The 17,569-nt window shown below is 44.6% G+C and overlaps 1 protein-coding gene across 1 annotated transcript in view; it reads left to right on the top strand.

Moving 5' to 3' along the window:
- The window catches only part of LOC139382679 (cell adhesion molecule DSCAM-like), a 123,124-nt gene that overhangs the window by 11,932 nt on the left and 93,623 nt on the right, over positions 1-17,569 (top strand). Inside the window, exons 2-3 of the mRNA XM_071126767.1 lie at positions 6,928-7,245; positions 7,352-7,498. Coding sequence (XP_070982868.1) covers positions 6,928-7,245; positions 7,352-7,498 — 465 coding nt within the window. The remainder of the gene's footprint in view (positions 1-6,927; positions 7,246-7,351; positions 7,499-17,569) is intronic.

The raw sequence follows: 17,569 nt of genomic DNA on the forward strand, positions 1-17,569 counted from the left end.
CTGAGATATGCTGCTGCTGCCTCCTCTATTAATGAGACATCCACTCTCACCCGTTTAACGCATGAAAATAAAACTAGATCTAGAGGTACACCATGGGGCTACGCTTTACCATATCCTACTCCTCTGACATCAGACGATGGATCTGTCTTTGCATATCACCCGTGAGCAGAGCAGAGCAGACAACGGCCCCTTCTGTCATGTCCTGGTTAATATTCATGAAAGCAAATTGGGTGACTGTCATTTGGCAAGTTCCTGTACAAGCCCTGTGTATAGCCTCTGGGCAGAAAGAGGAGAATGCTTACTCACATTGGATAACCCCCCTCATTGCCCCCTACCCTGTTTCCTTTCTTCCCCTGTCTCCTGTCTCTGCTCCTGGTCCCAGGCCACCCCCCAGGCATAGCACAGAGGGCTGCTTTAATTACCAAGGGTTCCTGGCTGACAGAGCCTGTCACAGTGCAGCAGCTGCCCGCCCCGCCCCACTCTGCCCCGTGTGCCTATGCCCACTGGCAGCCCTGACGACAGGCCACTGGCTCACCAGACGTGACATGGGTGCCCTATAAAATACTTGGACCCAGTTGATCAATCCACCTTCCCAGTCTCTCTGGATTTCCATATTTTCTCTGTCTCTTTTTCTGCTCTTGATGTCTGTCTGTCAGATGAGCTCATGATAAAACGATGGTAAAATATGGAATAGCACCTATGGATGAAGCACAATTTAAACAGTAAACTTCCAAGCAAATGCACGACATAAACTGTACATGTGGCTGTATTCATTAAAGAAAGAGGCAGTAAGGGGTTAAAGCATGCATACATGTTGGTGTTTGTCCCATCAGCATCGATTACACGTTGAATTAAACGAAGCGCCTCGGTAGTCCTGAAAGCACTCTGTGATGGCTGATTACACCTGCCTGTCAGCTGATGAATTCTACTGCCTTTGATTGATCAGCTTCACTCAAAGTGTGAATATTCATATTTATGTTCATTTTCATGGTAAATGTGTTATGTAAACATTGTTTTTTTCACACTGTACCTCTATGTTAATACAAGGGGCTGTTTTGTGTGCAGATAATAATCATGCTCAGCCTTCCATCCAAAAATATTCCATCTCGATGTTCGTCCAATCGCAACACAGCAGTTGCATAATGACAGCGTGATTGAGAGTTATTTTCATATTAAAATGAGAGAGGAGCCATTTGGTGCTATGGAATATTGATGCTAATTGGCATCATTTCAATATGGAAGTAAATGGATAATATAATAGATTACAAATGATTGTTGTTACTCTCAAGTGGTACACTTTCAGATTTACTGCTCAATGATGGTTTTCATTAGATGTTTTTATATTAGCAGCATTGTTCTATTTTACCAATCTAGTGCTATGATACCACTTATTGAATGGAATGATTAAGATATCATTCTCTGTACATATACATTCATTATTTCATGCACTGCTCTGTTCAGTTGCTTAGGAATTAAACATGCATTCACAGTAATTGTATACTGAGAATATTCCCAGGTGCATGTAGCTACAGTACAGTAGTTGCTAGATATGTGGACTTAACACCAGGCATCATTTGCCTCTGGCATAAACATTCTCCTTGTTTGTTTTTCATGGTTGGATTCCCATCTCTGGGCTATCTAACATCTACAACATTTACAAATCTAGGAAATGTAAATCTGTTCGGGGATATGTTTGTGTGTATAAAATGTTCCTGATTTATATTCCCAACTGGAATCCTCCCCCCTTCTCACTGAAAAAGACAGTGGCAATGAAGTGGCCTTGTCCTTTTTCTTCTCCCTCCAGCTTTGCTGATAGAAACAAAGCTTGGTTAATAATAGATGGATATAATACATTATTGAACAGTGTCACTTCTTTCGTCTTTATGGTTCAGCCCATGAAAAATTATGGCAATTAGGTCATTACCTCTGTGGTTATTTAGTAAGTGGTTAGGTTTGAGAGAAGTTGTTCGGGCATGAGAAGCATGACCCTTAGTGGGGCCTCTGAGGAGGTTGCATGAACCCTTTGTAGAGTAACTCATGTAGAGCTGCTCCGTTAGGAATGGGTGTAGCAGTGCAGTGACATGGTACTCAGTATGATTAGATCCACAAGGACCTTTGACTTCTCTGCAGTTGGTCTTATCAAAACAATCGTTGTTATGACTACACGGTGCTAAATTGAGTCGCTTTTATGAGTTTCAAGTTTAATTAGTCGTATGTTCAGGATGCACATGGTATACACCGTCCAACACAATGCTTACTTGCCCGTTCCTTCTTGACAATGTAACAACAATAAGAAATAATAAAATATAATAAAATGAACATAAAGTAAATAAGGCTCAGTAGAATAGAGGAAATATGACGAATGTGAAATATGTCATACTGAGCATACTGTCGCTATTCCCGTTTCTTTTCAGTACTCAGAATACAAGCTTTTCAAAATGTCACACTCCTTTGATGTACTTCTCTCCAGGCATTTACTATTGTGGCATTTTCTGCTTTCAGTGTATAGACTGCATGTGCAAAACATTATGAACACCTGCTCTTTCCATGACATAGAGTGACCAGGTGGAAGCTATGATCCCTTATTGATTTCACTTGACAATAGACACAAGGATGCACATTAAATGTGTAGGACAACAATATGTTGATGGCTGTAGATTCATGATTCATCTGTTAGCATGGAAATAACTGTGAATTAGCAGAGAGCTAATCTGACCATTACAATAAGAGCATGCTAGCTAACTCACTCTTTCAACAATAACATAGCTAATATGCTGGGATGTACTTTTCTAACTCACTCTTACAACAATAACATAGAAAAGCACATCCCAGGATGCCCCCAATATCTAACAGGTACCGTACACATATGTATGTGCGTGGGTGTGTGTATATTATATTAGGAAATGTATACATTGTAAATATGGAAATAGATTACAGTATTTCAGAACGTGACCTACAGCTTGCATGTCAAAATCAGACTGGCAAGAATTGACGTTTACAATCTCCCCCTTTCTGCAAGCGTAGCCAATGACATTACCACTTATTGACAGCTGACTTAAACCAACCAATTAGAATACATAAACATTAAATACACATTTCTGCAGTGGCAAGTGGAAACATAATTAACTGTGTTACAAGTGGATAAGCCTAGGTCCACCATAGACAACATTCAAACCTTCCTGGAGCTATGTTGCAGATGCTAGTACCACAGAAACAAACTAGAATCAATCAGAGATAGAGGGAGGGAGGGATAGAGAGAGAGAGAAATCAGTGTCCTGGGTAGACCTCTCTGTTGGAAGTCATGGACGTCACGCAGCTAGACTCAGGATACCCCTAAGTGTCTGTGAAAGCATGTGTGGGTGTGCGTCATGAGTCATCCCTATCGTCTGTCCTCTGTGTGTACGACTGCCATTGACAGATTGATCTATCTGAGGAGGCTAATGCTCAGCTAGCGCCTTCATCACCTACTAAGGAATGAGCTCAGTCACAGCCAGGGATTCTCTCAGGCCGACTCTCTGCCATAGAAATACAGTTATGGATGAGCCACAGGTTATACAGGATTGTGTTTTCTCCCAGTTTGTTGTTTTCGTTAATGCCTTCTACAGTAAATGGGGTCAATTGATAAGTCAGAGTGGCTACCATTTGATCCCACCTTACTTCTGGACTGAACAGACTCTCAAATCAGGGTAGATCAATATGGAAGTTTCGATACAAATGTATGAGTGCTGACAGATAATTTGTTCGTTCTACATGTTGGGATCTTTTGGTGTCTGTAAAATGTATTATGCGAGAAATGGCGGTGGAAATACATTTGTGCACAAATGTTGATATAATAATCATGATATCAAAGTAAACTTGGATGATATGGAGTGTGGTCCTTCCACTACGACTTGGAAAACCATGCAGTTTCTTAGGATACAGATTAAATAAGTTGTGATAAATTTCACAGAGTGGGGCCTCCCGGGTGGCGCAGTGGTTAAGGGCGCTGTACTGCAGCGCCAGCTGTGCCATCAGAGACTCTGGGTTCGCGCCCAGGCTCTGTCATAACCGGTCCGTGGGGCAACGCACAATTGGCCTAGTGTCGTCCGGGTTAGGGAGGGCTTGGCCGGTAGGGATGTCCTTGTCTCATCGTGCACCAGCGACTCCCGTGGCGGGCCAGGGTTGCCAGGTGCACGGTTGGTGCGGCTGGCTTCCGGGTTGGATGCGCGTTGTGTTAAGACGCAGTGCGGCTTGGTTGGGTTGTGTATCGGAGGACGCATGACTTTCAACCTTTGTCTCTCCCGAGTTGTAGCGATGAGACAAGATAGTAGCTACTAAAACAATTGGATACCATGAAATTGGGGAGAAAAAGGGGTAAAATTATTATTATTTTTTTTAATTCACAAAGTGGTGAAAGTTCATGGTGCTGAGGTTTATGCTCCTTTCATATCGAGGGTCATGGCATGATGATCAATGCTTGACTGCCGTGTGACCCCCCCAAAAAAATCTTGCTCTTATCCATAATAATATCATAATGTAGACTAGCCTACCTGCACAGCCTGTCCACACTGTATCTGAGAGCTGTTGACTAGAGAGCACGTACCAAGACCAGAGTAGCCACATTTGTGACAAAACTATCGGTAGAGTTGCAAATGCGACAGAAACACATTGAAGGTTTTATTTTTATTAGGGACATGAAAACTTAAGCCAAAAAGTACATTTTGTGTGCACTACTTGTCATCACATTGATTTGTATCCTCAACAAGTTTGTTTGTTGCGATCACAACACTGGTGAGAAAATGCAAATTTTCTTTATGCGGATTTTAGAATATTCACCTGAAAATCTGGCGCCAATTGGATGGAAACCAAGCTATGGACACTGGATTCCCACATAATTACTAAAATTAGAATTGGTAGCCTACTTACACAATTTTTTGTCCGTTTGGTTTTTATTTTTGATTTGTGTGTGTGGTTGTGTTGTGCATGGTTGTGTGTTTGAGTGTATCTCTTTGCGGGTCAAAGCCCCTGGAGCAGAGAGAGGGTGGAAACCATTGCGATTTGAAACCTTGTTTGAAATTTATGAAGTGCTAAAATGTTTTATCCACAGGGAGGCCTAGATAGCTGTCACTGGTAAACCATTTACTGCTAGGCACTGACACCAGACAGAGATCCAGAGGTAGGCAGCAGGCACAGGGCCATGCTCAGCCAGGAGAAATGATACACTGAGTGTACAAAACATTAAGAACACCTTCCTAATATTGAGTTGCACCAAGATTTGCCCTTAGAACAGCCTCAATTCGTCAGGGCATGGGCTCTATAAGGTGTCGAAAGCGTTCCACAGGGATGCTGGCCCATGTTGACTCCAATGCTTTTCACAGTTGTGTCAAATTTGCTGGATGTCCTTTGGGTGGTGGACCATTCTTTATACACATGGGAAACTGTTGAGCATGAAAAACCCAGCAGCCCTGGTACCTACTACCATACCCAGTTCAAAGGTAAATAAATCTTGCCATATATTATTATTTTGTCTTGCCCAGTCACCCTCTGTATGGCACACATACATAATTCATGCCTCAATTGTCTCAAGGCTTAAAATACTTATTTAACCTGTCTCCTCCCCTTCATCTACACTGATTGAAGTGGATTTCACAAGTGACATCAATATGTCATGAAAGAGCAGGTGTTCATAATGTTTTGTACACTCAGTTTATACACCACTCAGAAATCAACCACCTAACGATTAGCACTGAGCCAGCCAACTGATGCTAATTGGTCCCACTTCGTGTTTCTCTCCCTTTCAAGGGAGCTACATAACGACACACACTTTTACATCATCAACACTCCTTTCCCGCTTGTTGCTCCCCTGCTCAACCAAAGCAGCAATAATGTTCAATGCTGTGTATGAGCAAATGGCCTCACTTCAGGGCCTGTTAACTATAGATTTAAGAAGAAAGTTAAGCAAAGTTGCTATTCCTCAAAAAGGTTTTTGTTTCTTATGTTTCACCTTAGGCAAAAAGTTGCACAGACAGTGCTATGGATCCCAACATTTCTGAATGGGAAGCCTTCCCTGCTCTGCTCTGTGTGCTTGGGCCACTGTTCTCTGTCTCTCTGTGACTTACCTGCTTGTGGTCTCAGTCAACCTTTACTGGAGCTCCATGGAATCCTGTCTACCTACAGCAATAGCCAGGCTAATGTCTGTCTGTCATGTTGATCCCACCCGCCTTAGACCACTGCACCACCCGGGAGGCCTTTACTCACAAACTTTATCTGAAAGTTTCAGTATTTATTATTTTAAACCCAAGAACATGTTTTAGAACAGTAATCTAAGTTGGAAATTTGCTAACATGATTGCCATTGCTAGTTAGATAGCTAGGTAAATCAGTTGCCTAGCAACAAACATCTTAAGAAGACATGTAAGAAGATATTTGAGGAGTTCGTAAGAAAATCATGAAATCTTAAGATATTGTTGAGGAATTGCACTTACAAATTATTTGATCAACTTCTTATCTTTTTTCTTAAGCAGCTTCTTAAGTTTTTGCATAAGAAGTGTTTTGTGAATCTGGGCCCAGATCCATAACAAATAATTATTTTGTTTCATCATGGCCAAGTAAATAACTACTGTCTTGATGTATTTAGAAGTAAACATACATATGGATCTTAATTTGACGAGTATTGTCGCAGCAAAATAATCCTGCAGCAACAGGATTTGAAAGATTAGTCACAATTGTAATACTGTTAATATAACCGTGTGCTATGAATTCCAAGGTTAGTACACATGGTTTTCAGTGAATTTATGTAAATCATGAAGCTCATCTGCATTTTCTCAGCAGGAAAATTATCAGCAACAAAAAAATGATCAAATTAAGATCCTACTCCTGTAGTATACCCATTCAAGTCAGTTGTCTTGTCATCTAATGTTTTTGTACTCTTTGTTCTCCTCTCTTGCAGTTTTTAGTGAAGATCTACGTTCCAGCTTATATTTTGTCAATGCATCTCTGCAAGAGGTAGTGTTTGCCAGCACCACAGGGACCCTGGTGCCCTGTCCCGCTGCAGGGGTGCCCCCCGCCTCGCTGCGCTGGTACCTGGCCACCGGAGAGGAGATCTACGATGTGCCCGGGATCCGCCACGTGCACCCCAATGGCACCCTCCAGATCTTTAACTTCCTCCCCTCCAGCTTTAGTAAGCTGATCCATGACAATACCTACTATTGCACAGCTGAAAATCCTTCAGGGAAAATAAGAAGCCAAGATGTCCACATTAAGGCCGGTAAGTGTTTATTTGAAATAGTAGCTGTTGTTGTTGTCATTCCTTCATTTCTTCTTGTATGTATTAATTTGCCTTTGCCAAATGCCACCCCTCTTGCTATCCTCAGTATTTCGGGAACCTTACACGGTCCGGGTGGAGGACCAGAAAGCCATGAGAGGCAATGTAGCGGTCTTCAAGTGCATTATCCCTGCCTCCGTGGAGGCTTACGTCACTGTCGTATCGTGGGAGAAAGACACAGTCTCACTATCCTCAGGTAAGACAACATTCGTATATCTTGGTCAGAATTTTGTTCAATTCCTTGCTTGGACTCTTCAAATCAGCTATTGGATTACACGTTCAATGGAATGATTCGTAGGTGTAGCTAGCAAAATAAGATTTGTTTACACAGACAGTGCAATGGATCCCAAAGTTTCTGAATGGGAAGCCTTCCCTGCTCTGCTCTGTGTGCTTGGGCCACTGTTCTCTGTCTCTATGTGACTTACCTGTTTGTGGTCTCAGTCAACCTTTACTGGAGCTCCATGGAATCCTGTCTACCTACAGCAATAGCCAGGCTAATGTCTGCCTGTCATGTTGATCCCACCCCCCTCGATTGGAACCATTCATTGAACAGGTTGATATTGTATATTAAATGACAACTCTCCTGTTAGACCATTAACCAACCTCTGGGCAATTTTGCTTTATATTGTGGGACATGTTTTCATGACATTTTAAATGTGTTTGCTCAAGCACGAAGATCCCTTCTGTGATCCATGTCTGTGTGTACTGGTAGCTAGTCGAGGGCTTTACACTGTTTCTGCCTCTGTAAGGAGATATGATATGGTCTATAATGACTGCACATGAGTTTTGCAGATTCAGACAAGACTACAAAAGATGCTAGCATCTGGGAAACCTAGAAGTCATCACTTTTTACTGTGTAACATGCATGGCCTTGAAAAGTAGTATGGAAAGCGGAATTTGGACTTTTCTCGTTTTAATTATGTGCTTAACTGTATAACACAGGGCAAGTTTGTAATAGCTTGTGGGTTTTTAAGTGAGTTTAGGTCATGCAGTATTGTAGTCCTATGGAACCTTTATTTTTTTACTACAAAACAGCCAGGGTGTTTTAAAGGTGAATAACGCGTAGGAGCACTGATGCTTTATCATCACCCAGTTCTTAGGAGTGCTTTTACGTGCATTAAAAATAACCTAGATGGGATTGTTCCCTGTTTATTCCAATAACTATCAAGCCACAGGAGGCTTGTCAGAAGCATCAGTATCATGGTCAGGATCAGTGCTCTTTCCTTGCTAAATATTTGATGATGTTCTGATACATGAGCAAATGCGCACCTTACACAGTTATGGAGAGGGTATGTTTACTGCGTATGTTTACAAAGTGCATTTAAAGGTGTGTGTGTTTTATTTCTTTACCAGGGGTTTGATCCCAGGTGTGTGTGTGTGTGTGTGTGTGTGTGTGTGTGTGTGTGTGTGTGTGTGTGTGTGTGTGTGTGTGTGTGTGTGTGTTTGCGTGCGTGCGTGCGTGCGTGCGTGCGTGTTTGTAAATGTGTTAGCGTGAGGTTCTCAACCAGGCCTGGAAACAGAGAAGTTTGACCTAACCTATTCTTCTCTGAGCGTTGCCAACCCTGCCCTCTAAATTTTTCATGAAAGAAGACTTTGTCTCGGTGGACACAAAATAAAGCTATCCAACCGCTGTGCTAAATTATTAATCTAAGGTTTTCGGTTGGGAACCGTTACATCCGCAGTCAGACTTTCTATTGGAATTCAAAGACTAAAACACATTCCACACACAACAGATCCACCTCAACCAGGGCCTCTGATGGCAGTTATTATACATGTTGGTTTTAATGTAATGTTTTCAAACATCAGTATTAGCTTCCAAATAATAATAATTATTATAGATTTGGCCATTTTATTCACTATACAATCATTTCTTTGTGGTTGTTCAGTCAAATATGTATGTATTTGATAGATTATTGTATCATATAATCCCTTTAAAGTAGACACCTTAGCATAAGATTTTACCCTATAAATCATATATTAATATGTACAATGGACTGGTTTGCATTGCATCTCATCTGAAACCTGTACATTTCCATTGATTCATGTCAGGGGAAAGAATATGTATAATTACAGACTAGGGCCGGTCTTAATTAATCAACTGTGATTGAAAAGTTAATTACAATATGAATGACCTCTTAAAAAAAGGACTGCTTAGTAGTCATTTGAAGTGGCCCTGTTTTCAATCTGAATGAGCACCGCAACTCACAAGCCCTAATGTTGCCACTAACTTACCATTAACCTGTCATGCATTTTAAAATGTACCTCGCCGTGCGCCTTTTCAAATTCACAGCAGCCGCCTGGCTCCTCTCTGCTTTTGATAAACAATTGACAGAGCTAATAGGGAGATGAAAGAGAACAAAGCAGAGGAGTGGAGCTTGCAGCGCGGCTGCCTTTTATATGGGACGCCTAATGCATCTCCAGCTTTTTTATGTATCAAGTGGTGGGGCTGTTGAATACGGGATGGGCTGGACATCTTTTTGTCTTCCGCATCTGCTTTGCCTTTGTCTCTCACCTTTCACATGTGATCCAATTTAATGAGGGGGCCTTGATGGAAAAAGGCTGATCAAAACTACCTCTCTAAGGGATGCATACAACATGTTGTCATACAGGTGTGTATTCCCCTTGGATGGGGTGATTTACAATGCATTTATGAGTCGTATGGTTATACAATAACAACTTCTTCCTCTCTTCTCTCTCACACTCTTCCTTTTTGTTTTGCTGGATGAGGCAGAGGTGGGGTTTGCTGCACAGTGAACCCGTCTCATTCAGACCCCGGTCCTGCATGTCCCTGCATTGGTCCTCTGGGTTTCAGTCTCCTCCAATGATGCTACACTCTGCACCTACTGGGAAACTTGTATTCATCCATGTGAGGTGGGACTTTCTCTTGAGCAAACAGCTTACTGTGTATACAGTATCTTACACATGTTGTTTGCTGGCATTTGCAAACATTTGAAAATATTTAAATGTTAATTTAAGTGTCGGGATGTTGCGATAGTGCTGCTGCATCACATTGCCCCAGACAGACAGAAAGACAGACAGACAGACAGACAGACAGGTACAAGGCCTGTGTATGGGCGAGACGGCCAGTGTCTGCCTACTGCTGCTGGGAGGAAAAGTAGAGACTGGTCCTCTGGTGCCTGGAGATAGTGCTTTCTCATTAGAACAAACACACGTGCCTTTCATCTTTTCAAGCTGAAGATTAAGCTGGAGATGGTGCAAGGGAAGCTTTTCTCAAGCATTAAGGCACAGGCTTACTGCAATGCTGGAGGAGAGGGATGACTGTAAGCCTCTCCCTCCTCTTCTGTATCCTCTGTTTCTCACTCTCCTTCTCTCTCCTCTCTCTTTCTCTCTCTCCTCTCTCTCTCATCACCTCTTTCCCTTGCTCACTTATAAGGAATGTTGTTGAAAGATATTTGTTATTATTGGTGAATACATTGCATACTGAGCATCTTTCCTAGTTCCCAGTTTTGGTACAATACCATCATGGTATTACATGCAGTCATATACAGTACCAGTCAAAAGTTTGGACACACCTGCTCATTCAAGGGTTTTTCTTTATTTTTTTTACTATTTTCTACATTGTAGAATAATAGTGTAGACAACAACACTATTAAATAACACATGGAATCATGTAGGAACCTGTAACGGTATTCTTGATGAGAAGGAGAGTCGGACCAAAATGCAGCGTGTAGATTGCGATCCATGTTTTAATGAACAAACGTAAAACACGAATCAATGCAAACACTACAAAATAAAGAACGTGATGAACGTAACGAAAACCTAAAACAGCCTATCTGGTGAAAAAACACATAGACAGAAACAATCACCCACGACAAACTCAAAGAATATGGCTGCCTAAATATGGTTCCCAATCAGAGACAACGATAAACACCTGCCTCTGATTGAGAACCACTTCAGACAGCCATAGACTTCACTAGAACACCCCACTAGCTACAATCCCCATACATACACACCACATACAAAAACCCATGCCACACCCTGGCCTGACCAAATAAATAAAGATAAACACAAAATACTTAGACCAGGGTGTGACAGAACCCCCCCCCTAAGGTGCGGACTCCCGAACGCACCTCAAAACAATAGGGAGGGTCCGGGTGGGCGTCTGTCCATGGTGGCGGCTCCGGCGCGGGACGTGGACTCCACTCAATCAATGTCTTAGTCCCCTCTCCTCGCGTCCCTGGATAGTCCACCCTCGCCGCCGACCATGGCCTAGTAGTCCTCACCCAGAACCCCACTGGACTGAGGAGCAGCTCGGGACTGAGGGGCAGCTCGGGACTGAGGCAGCTCGGGACTGAGGGGAAGCTCAGGAGTGAGAGGAAGCTCAGGAGTGAGAGGAAGCTCAGGCAGGTTGATGAATCTACCAGATCCTGGCTGGCTGGCAGATCCTGGTCGACTGGCAGATCTGGAAGAGTCTGGTCGACTGGCAGATCTGGAAGAGTCTGGTCGACTGGCAGATCTGGAAGAGTCTGGTCGACTGGCAGATCTGGGAGAGTCTGGTCGACTGGCAGCTCTGGCTGCTCCATGCTGACTGGCTGCTCCATGCTGACTGGCAGCTCTGGCTGCTGCATGCTGACTGGCTGCTCCATGCTGACTAGCAGCTCTGGCTGCTCCATGCTGACTGGCTGCTCCATGCTGACTGGCTGCTCTGGCTGCTCCATGCTGACTGGCTGCTCCATGCTGACTGGCGGCCCTGGCTGCTCCATGCTGACTGGCGGCCCTGGCTGCTCCATGCTGACTGGCGGCCCTGGCTGCTCCATGCTGACTGGCGGCCCTGGCTGCTCCATGCTGACTGGCGGCTCTGGCGGCTCCTTGCAGACTGGCAGCTCTGGCGGCTCCTTGCAGACTGGCAGCTCTGGCGGCTCCTTGCAGACTGGCAGCTCTGGCGGCTCCTTGCAGACTGGCAGCTTTGGCGGCATCCTGCAGACAGGCAGCTCTGGCGGTTCCTTGCAGACTGGCAGCTCCTTGCAGACTGGCAGCTCTATGCAGACTGGCAGCTCCTTGCAGACTGGCAGCTCCTTGCAGACTGGCAGCTCCTTGCAGACTGGCAGCTCCTTGCAGACTGGCAGCTCCTTGCAGACTGGCAGCTCCTTGCAGACTGGCAGCTCTATGCTAACTGGCAGCTCTATGCTAACTGGCAGCTCCTTGCAAACTGGCAGTTCTGAACAGGCGGGAGACTCCGGCAGCGCTGTAGAGAAGGAAGGCTCTAACAGCGCTAAACAGGCGGGAGACTCCGACAGCGCTGGAGAGGAGGAGGGCTCCGACAGCGCTGGACAGGCGAGGCGCACTGTAGGCCTGATGCGTGGTGCTGGCACTGGTGGTACTGGGCCGAGGACACGCACGGGAAGCCTGGTGCGGGGAGCTGCTACCGGAGGGCTGGGGTGTGGAGGTGGCACAGGATGGGTTAGACCGTGAAGGCGTACTGGAGATCTTGAGAGCGGTGCTGGCACAGGACGTGCAAGGCTAGGGAGGTGCACAGGAGGCCTGGTACGTGAGACTGGCACCATCTTCACCAGCCGACTAACACGCACCTCAGGACGAGTATGGAGCGCTGACCCAGGTGCCATCAAATCCCCGACACGCTCCGTCGGGCGAATTCCATGTTTAAAACACCAACACAGCAACTCCCTCATTTCTCTCTCCTCCAATTTCCCCATTAACTCCTTCACAGTCTCTGTTTCGCTCACCTCCAACACCGGCTCTGGTTCTGGTCTCCTCCTTGGCTCCTCACGATAAACAGGGAGAGTTGGCTCAGGTCTGGCTCCTGACTCTGCCACACTCTCCCTGAGCCCCCCCCCAAGAAATTTTTGGGGCTGACTCTGGGGCCTCCGTCCGCGCCGCCTTGCTTGCTTCGCAAACTCCATTCTCCTATATCCTTCCGCGCACTGCTCCATCGAATCCCAGGCGGGCTCCGGCACTCTCCCTGGGTCGACCGCCCACCTGTCTATCTCCTCCCAAGAAGTATAGTCCATACTGTACTCCACTTTGGGCTGTTCCTGCCTGTTGACACGCTGCTTGGTCCCTTTGTGGTGGGTGATTCTGTAACGGTATTCTTGATGAGAAGGAGAGTCGGACCAAAATGCAGCGTGTAGATTGCGATCCATGTTTTAATGAACAAACGTAAAACACGAATCAATGCAAACACTACAAAATAAAGAACGTGATGAACGTAACGAAAACCTAAAACAGCCTATCTGGTGAAAAAACACATAGACAGAAACAATCACCCACGACAAACTCAAAGAATATGGCTGCCTAAATATGGTTCCCAATCAGAGACAACGATAAACACCTGCCTCTGATTGAGAACCACTTCAGACAGCCATAGACTTCACTAGAACACCCCACTAGCTACAATCCCCATACATACACACCACATACAAAAACCCATGCCACACCCTGGCCTGACCAAATAAATAAAGATAAACACAAAATACTTAGACCAGGGTGTGACAGAACCAAAAAGGTGTAATACAAGAGATTCTTCAAAGTAGCCATCTTTTGCAGACTCTTGGCATTGTCTCAACCAGCTTCATGAGGTAGTCACCTGGAAAGCATTTAAATTAACAGGTATGCCTAGTTAAAAGTTAAAAAGGTGGAATTTCTTTCCTTCTTAATGCATTTGAGCCAATCAGTTGTGTTGTGACAAGGTAGGGATGGTATACAGAAGACAGCCCTATTTGGTAAAAGACCAAGTCCATATTATGGCAAGTCCATCATTACTTTAAGACATAAAGGTCAGTCAACACGGAACATTTCAAGAACTTTGAATGTTTCTTCAAGTGCAGTCGCAAAAACCATCAAGCGCTCAAACTGGCTCACACGAGGACCACCACAGGAAAGGAAGACCCTGAATTACCTCTGCTGCAGAGGATAAGTTCATTCGCGTTACCATGCTCAGAAATTGCAGTCCAAATAAATGCTTCACAGAGTTCAAGTTATAGACACATCTCAACATCAACTTTTCAGAGGAGACTGCGTGAATCAGGCTTGAACCTTTATTTAACTAGGCAAGTCAGTTAAGAACAAATTCTTATTTACAATGACAGCCTAGGAACAGTGGGTTAACTGCCTTGTTCAGGGACAGAACGACAGATTTTTACCTTGTCAGCTCGGGGATTTAATCTAGCAACCTTTCGGTTAATGGCCCAACACTCTAACCACTAGGCTACCTGCCGCCCCAATTCATGGTCGAATTGCTGTAGAGAAACCACTACTAAAGGACACAATAAGAAGATGAGACTTGCTTGGGACAAGAAATATGAGCAAAGGACATTAGACCGGTGGAAATCTGTCCTTTGGTCTGATAAGCCGTGTCTTTGTGAGAGACAAGCATGGAGGAGGAGGTGTGATGGTGTGGGGGTGCTTTGCTGGTGACACTGACAGTGATTTATTTAGAATTCAAGGCACACTTACTCAGCATGGCTACCACAGAATTCTGCAGCCACATACCATCCCAACTGGTTTGCGCTTAGTGGGACTATCATTTGTTTTTCAACAGGACAATGACCCAACACACCTCGAGGTGGTGTAAGGGCTATTTGACCAAGAAGGAGAGTGATAGGGTGGTAACCTCAATCTAATTGAGATGGTTTGGGATGAGTTGGACTGCAGAGTGAAGGAAAATCAGCCAACAAGTGCTCAAAATATATGGGAACTTCTTCAAGACTTTTGAAAAAGCATTCCAGGTGAAGCTAGTTGAGAGAATTCCAAGAGTGTGCAAAGCTGTCATCAAGGAAAAGGGTGGCTATTTGAAGAATCTAAAATATGTTTTGATTTGTTTAACACTTTTTTTGGTTACTACATGATTCCATATATGTTATTTCATAGTTTTGATGTATTCGCTATTATTCTACAATGTAGAAAATAGTAAAAATAAAGAAAACACTTGAATGAGTAGGTGTTTCCAAACTTTTGACTGGTACTGTATATACTGTATAATCTTCTGGATTTGACCTATAACGGCTCAGGGGTCTTGGTGGTCAGAGAAAGGGGCCTTACGATTCTACTGATGCAGCCTGAAAGTCTCTCTCCTGGATGATCAGTGAGTCTTCTTCCTTGACTGCCAGCCTGCCTTCCTCCGTTGCATAACACTTGGCAGAAGGCCCAAGTCAATTCCTGCTGCCTGCAAAACACTGTTTTCTATTTGATTTATGCAAATTTCGTCGTCCAATGCTCGGAGCATTACCAGAGCCCCTGGATACATTTTTCCGTCACATTTATGTGGGCTGCTTCACAACTGTGTACTTTACACTAACTGTTTAAATGCCTCGGCAATCTCTCACACTGCTCTTGACGCCACTCACCCTCATTCAAGGTCTTGAGCAGTGCTAATCAAAGCTTATCAAGGAATATGCCTGCTAATAGCATCAGTGTCTTAACCAGCCAATCTCCATAATGTCTGGGATGCCCTTACATAAACTAGAGTAGGGAAGGAAGGAAGCCATCATCACAGAGCAGGGATTAAACTAGACAGCTTCATGACGCCTCCCCATTTTTCACTGGGATTGACAGAGGGCACCTACAGGCAGGCAGAGACAGGACAGTTAAATCAACTCGGATCCAACCCAAAGTCAGGCCAACCTTGAAAAGAGGGCAGAAATAAGATATCACTGGTTCGCTTGGTCTGCCGAGGGGGAAGAAGAAGATGGAGAGGAGAGTGGGCGAGGCTGAAGCTTTCCTTGGTAAACAAAGGCGTCCACACTACATTGTATAGGCCACATTGTTATGTCTCTCTCTCATGCTCTCTCTATCTCTCTCTCTCTCTCTCTCTCTCTCTCTCTCTCTCTCTCTCTCTCTCTCTCAGGAGGATGGAAAGCATGATCTCTATCTAACCACAGAACGATTGCGAGGCAGCCCTGGGCTAGTGTGTTTGTGCGTGTATGCGTGGTGCCTGCGTGTGCTATTCCTCCCACCCTGCAGTAAAGCCTTATGAAACAACACAGCACATAATTTTACTCCTGCTCCACCCAGAGCAGCAGCAACTGAAATGCTGACCCTCATCTTTCACTAGATCCCAGTTCATAGTCTACTCATGCACAGCTGCTGGAAAGCTGGGGAGATGGGGTATTGGGTGTGTGTGTGTATGCACGTCTGTGAGTGTGTGTGTGTGTGTTGAGAACGATACAATTCAGAAATATCAATACTTGTGTGCATTAATCACATGGCTGCCAGAGAGAATTATGGCAACATGAGCTGAAGGATGCATTTGTGCATTTGCAGCATGAATGCTGTGTGAAGGGGAGTTTGGGGAATTGGGGTGAGGGGATAATGGATCCTTTTATATGTGAGTGGAGTGAGCAGAGGAGATGGTCTGGGGTTGGTTGTTGATCTAAATGTACATCACATAGTGCTATATTTGTTATATGGACATACATGGACATGATTTGGAAAGGCACACACCTGTCTATATAATGTTCCACAGTTGTCAGAGCAAAAACCAAGCCATGCAGCCAAGGAAAAATCTGTGGAGCTTGATTTTGTGGAAGGGTGCCAAAAAATGTCTGCATCATTGAAGGTCCCCAAGAACACAGTGGCCTCCATCATTCTTAATTGAAAGAAGTTTGGAAACACCAAGACTCTTCCTAGAGTTGGCCGCCCAGCCAAACGGAGCAATCGGGGGAGAAGGGCGTTGGTCATGGAGGTGACCAAGAACCCGATGGTCATTTTGACTGAGCCTCAGAGTTTCTCTGTGGAGATGGGATAATCTTCCAGAAGGACAACCATCTCTGCAGCACTCCACCAATCAGGCCTTTATGTTACAGTGGCCAGACAGAAGACACTCTTCAGTAAAAGGCACATGACAGCCCACTTGGAGTTTGCCAAAAGGCACCTAAAGGACTCTCAGATCACGAGGAACAAGATTCTCTGGTCTGATGAAACCAAGATTGAACTCTTTGGACTGAATGCCAAGCATCACGTCTGGAGGAAACCTGGCACCATCCCTACGGTGAAGCATGGTGGTGGCAGCATCATACTTTGGGGATGTTTTTCAGCGGCAGGGACTGGGAGACTAGTCCGGATTGAGGGAAAGATGAACAGAACAAAGTACAGAGAGATCCTTGATGAAGACCTGCTCTAGAGCGCTCAGGATCTCAGACTGGGGCAAAGGTTTATCTTCCAACAGGACAACGACCCTAAGCACACATCCAAGACAATGCAGGAATGGCTTCGGGACATGACAAAGCTTGAGAGGTTCTGCAGAGAAGAATGGGAGAAACTCCCCAAATACAGTTGTGCCAAGCTTGTA

Source organism: Oncorhynchus clarkii, chromosome 24, assembly GCF_045791955.1.
Source record: "Oncorhynchus clarkii lewisi isolate Uvic-CL-2024 chromosome 24, UVic_Ocla_1.0, whole genome shotgun sequence".
NCBI lineage: Eukaryota > Metazoa > Chordata > Actinopteri > Salmoniformes > Salmonidae > Oncorhynchus > Oncorhynchus clarkii.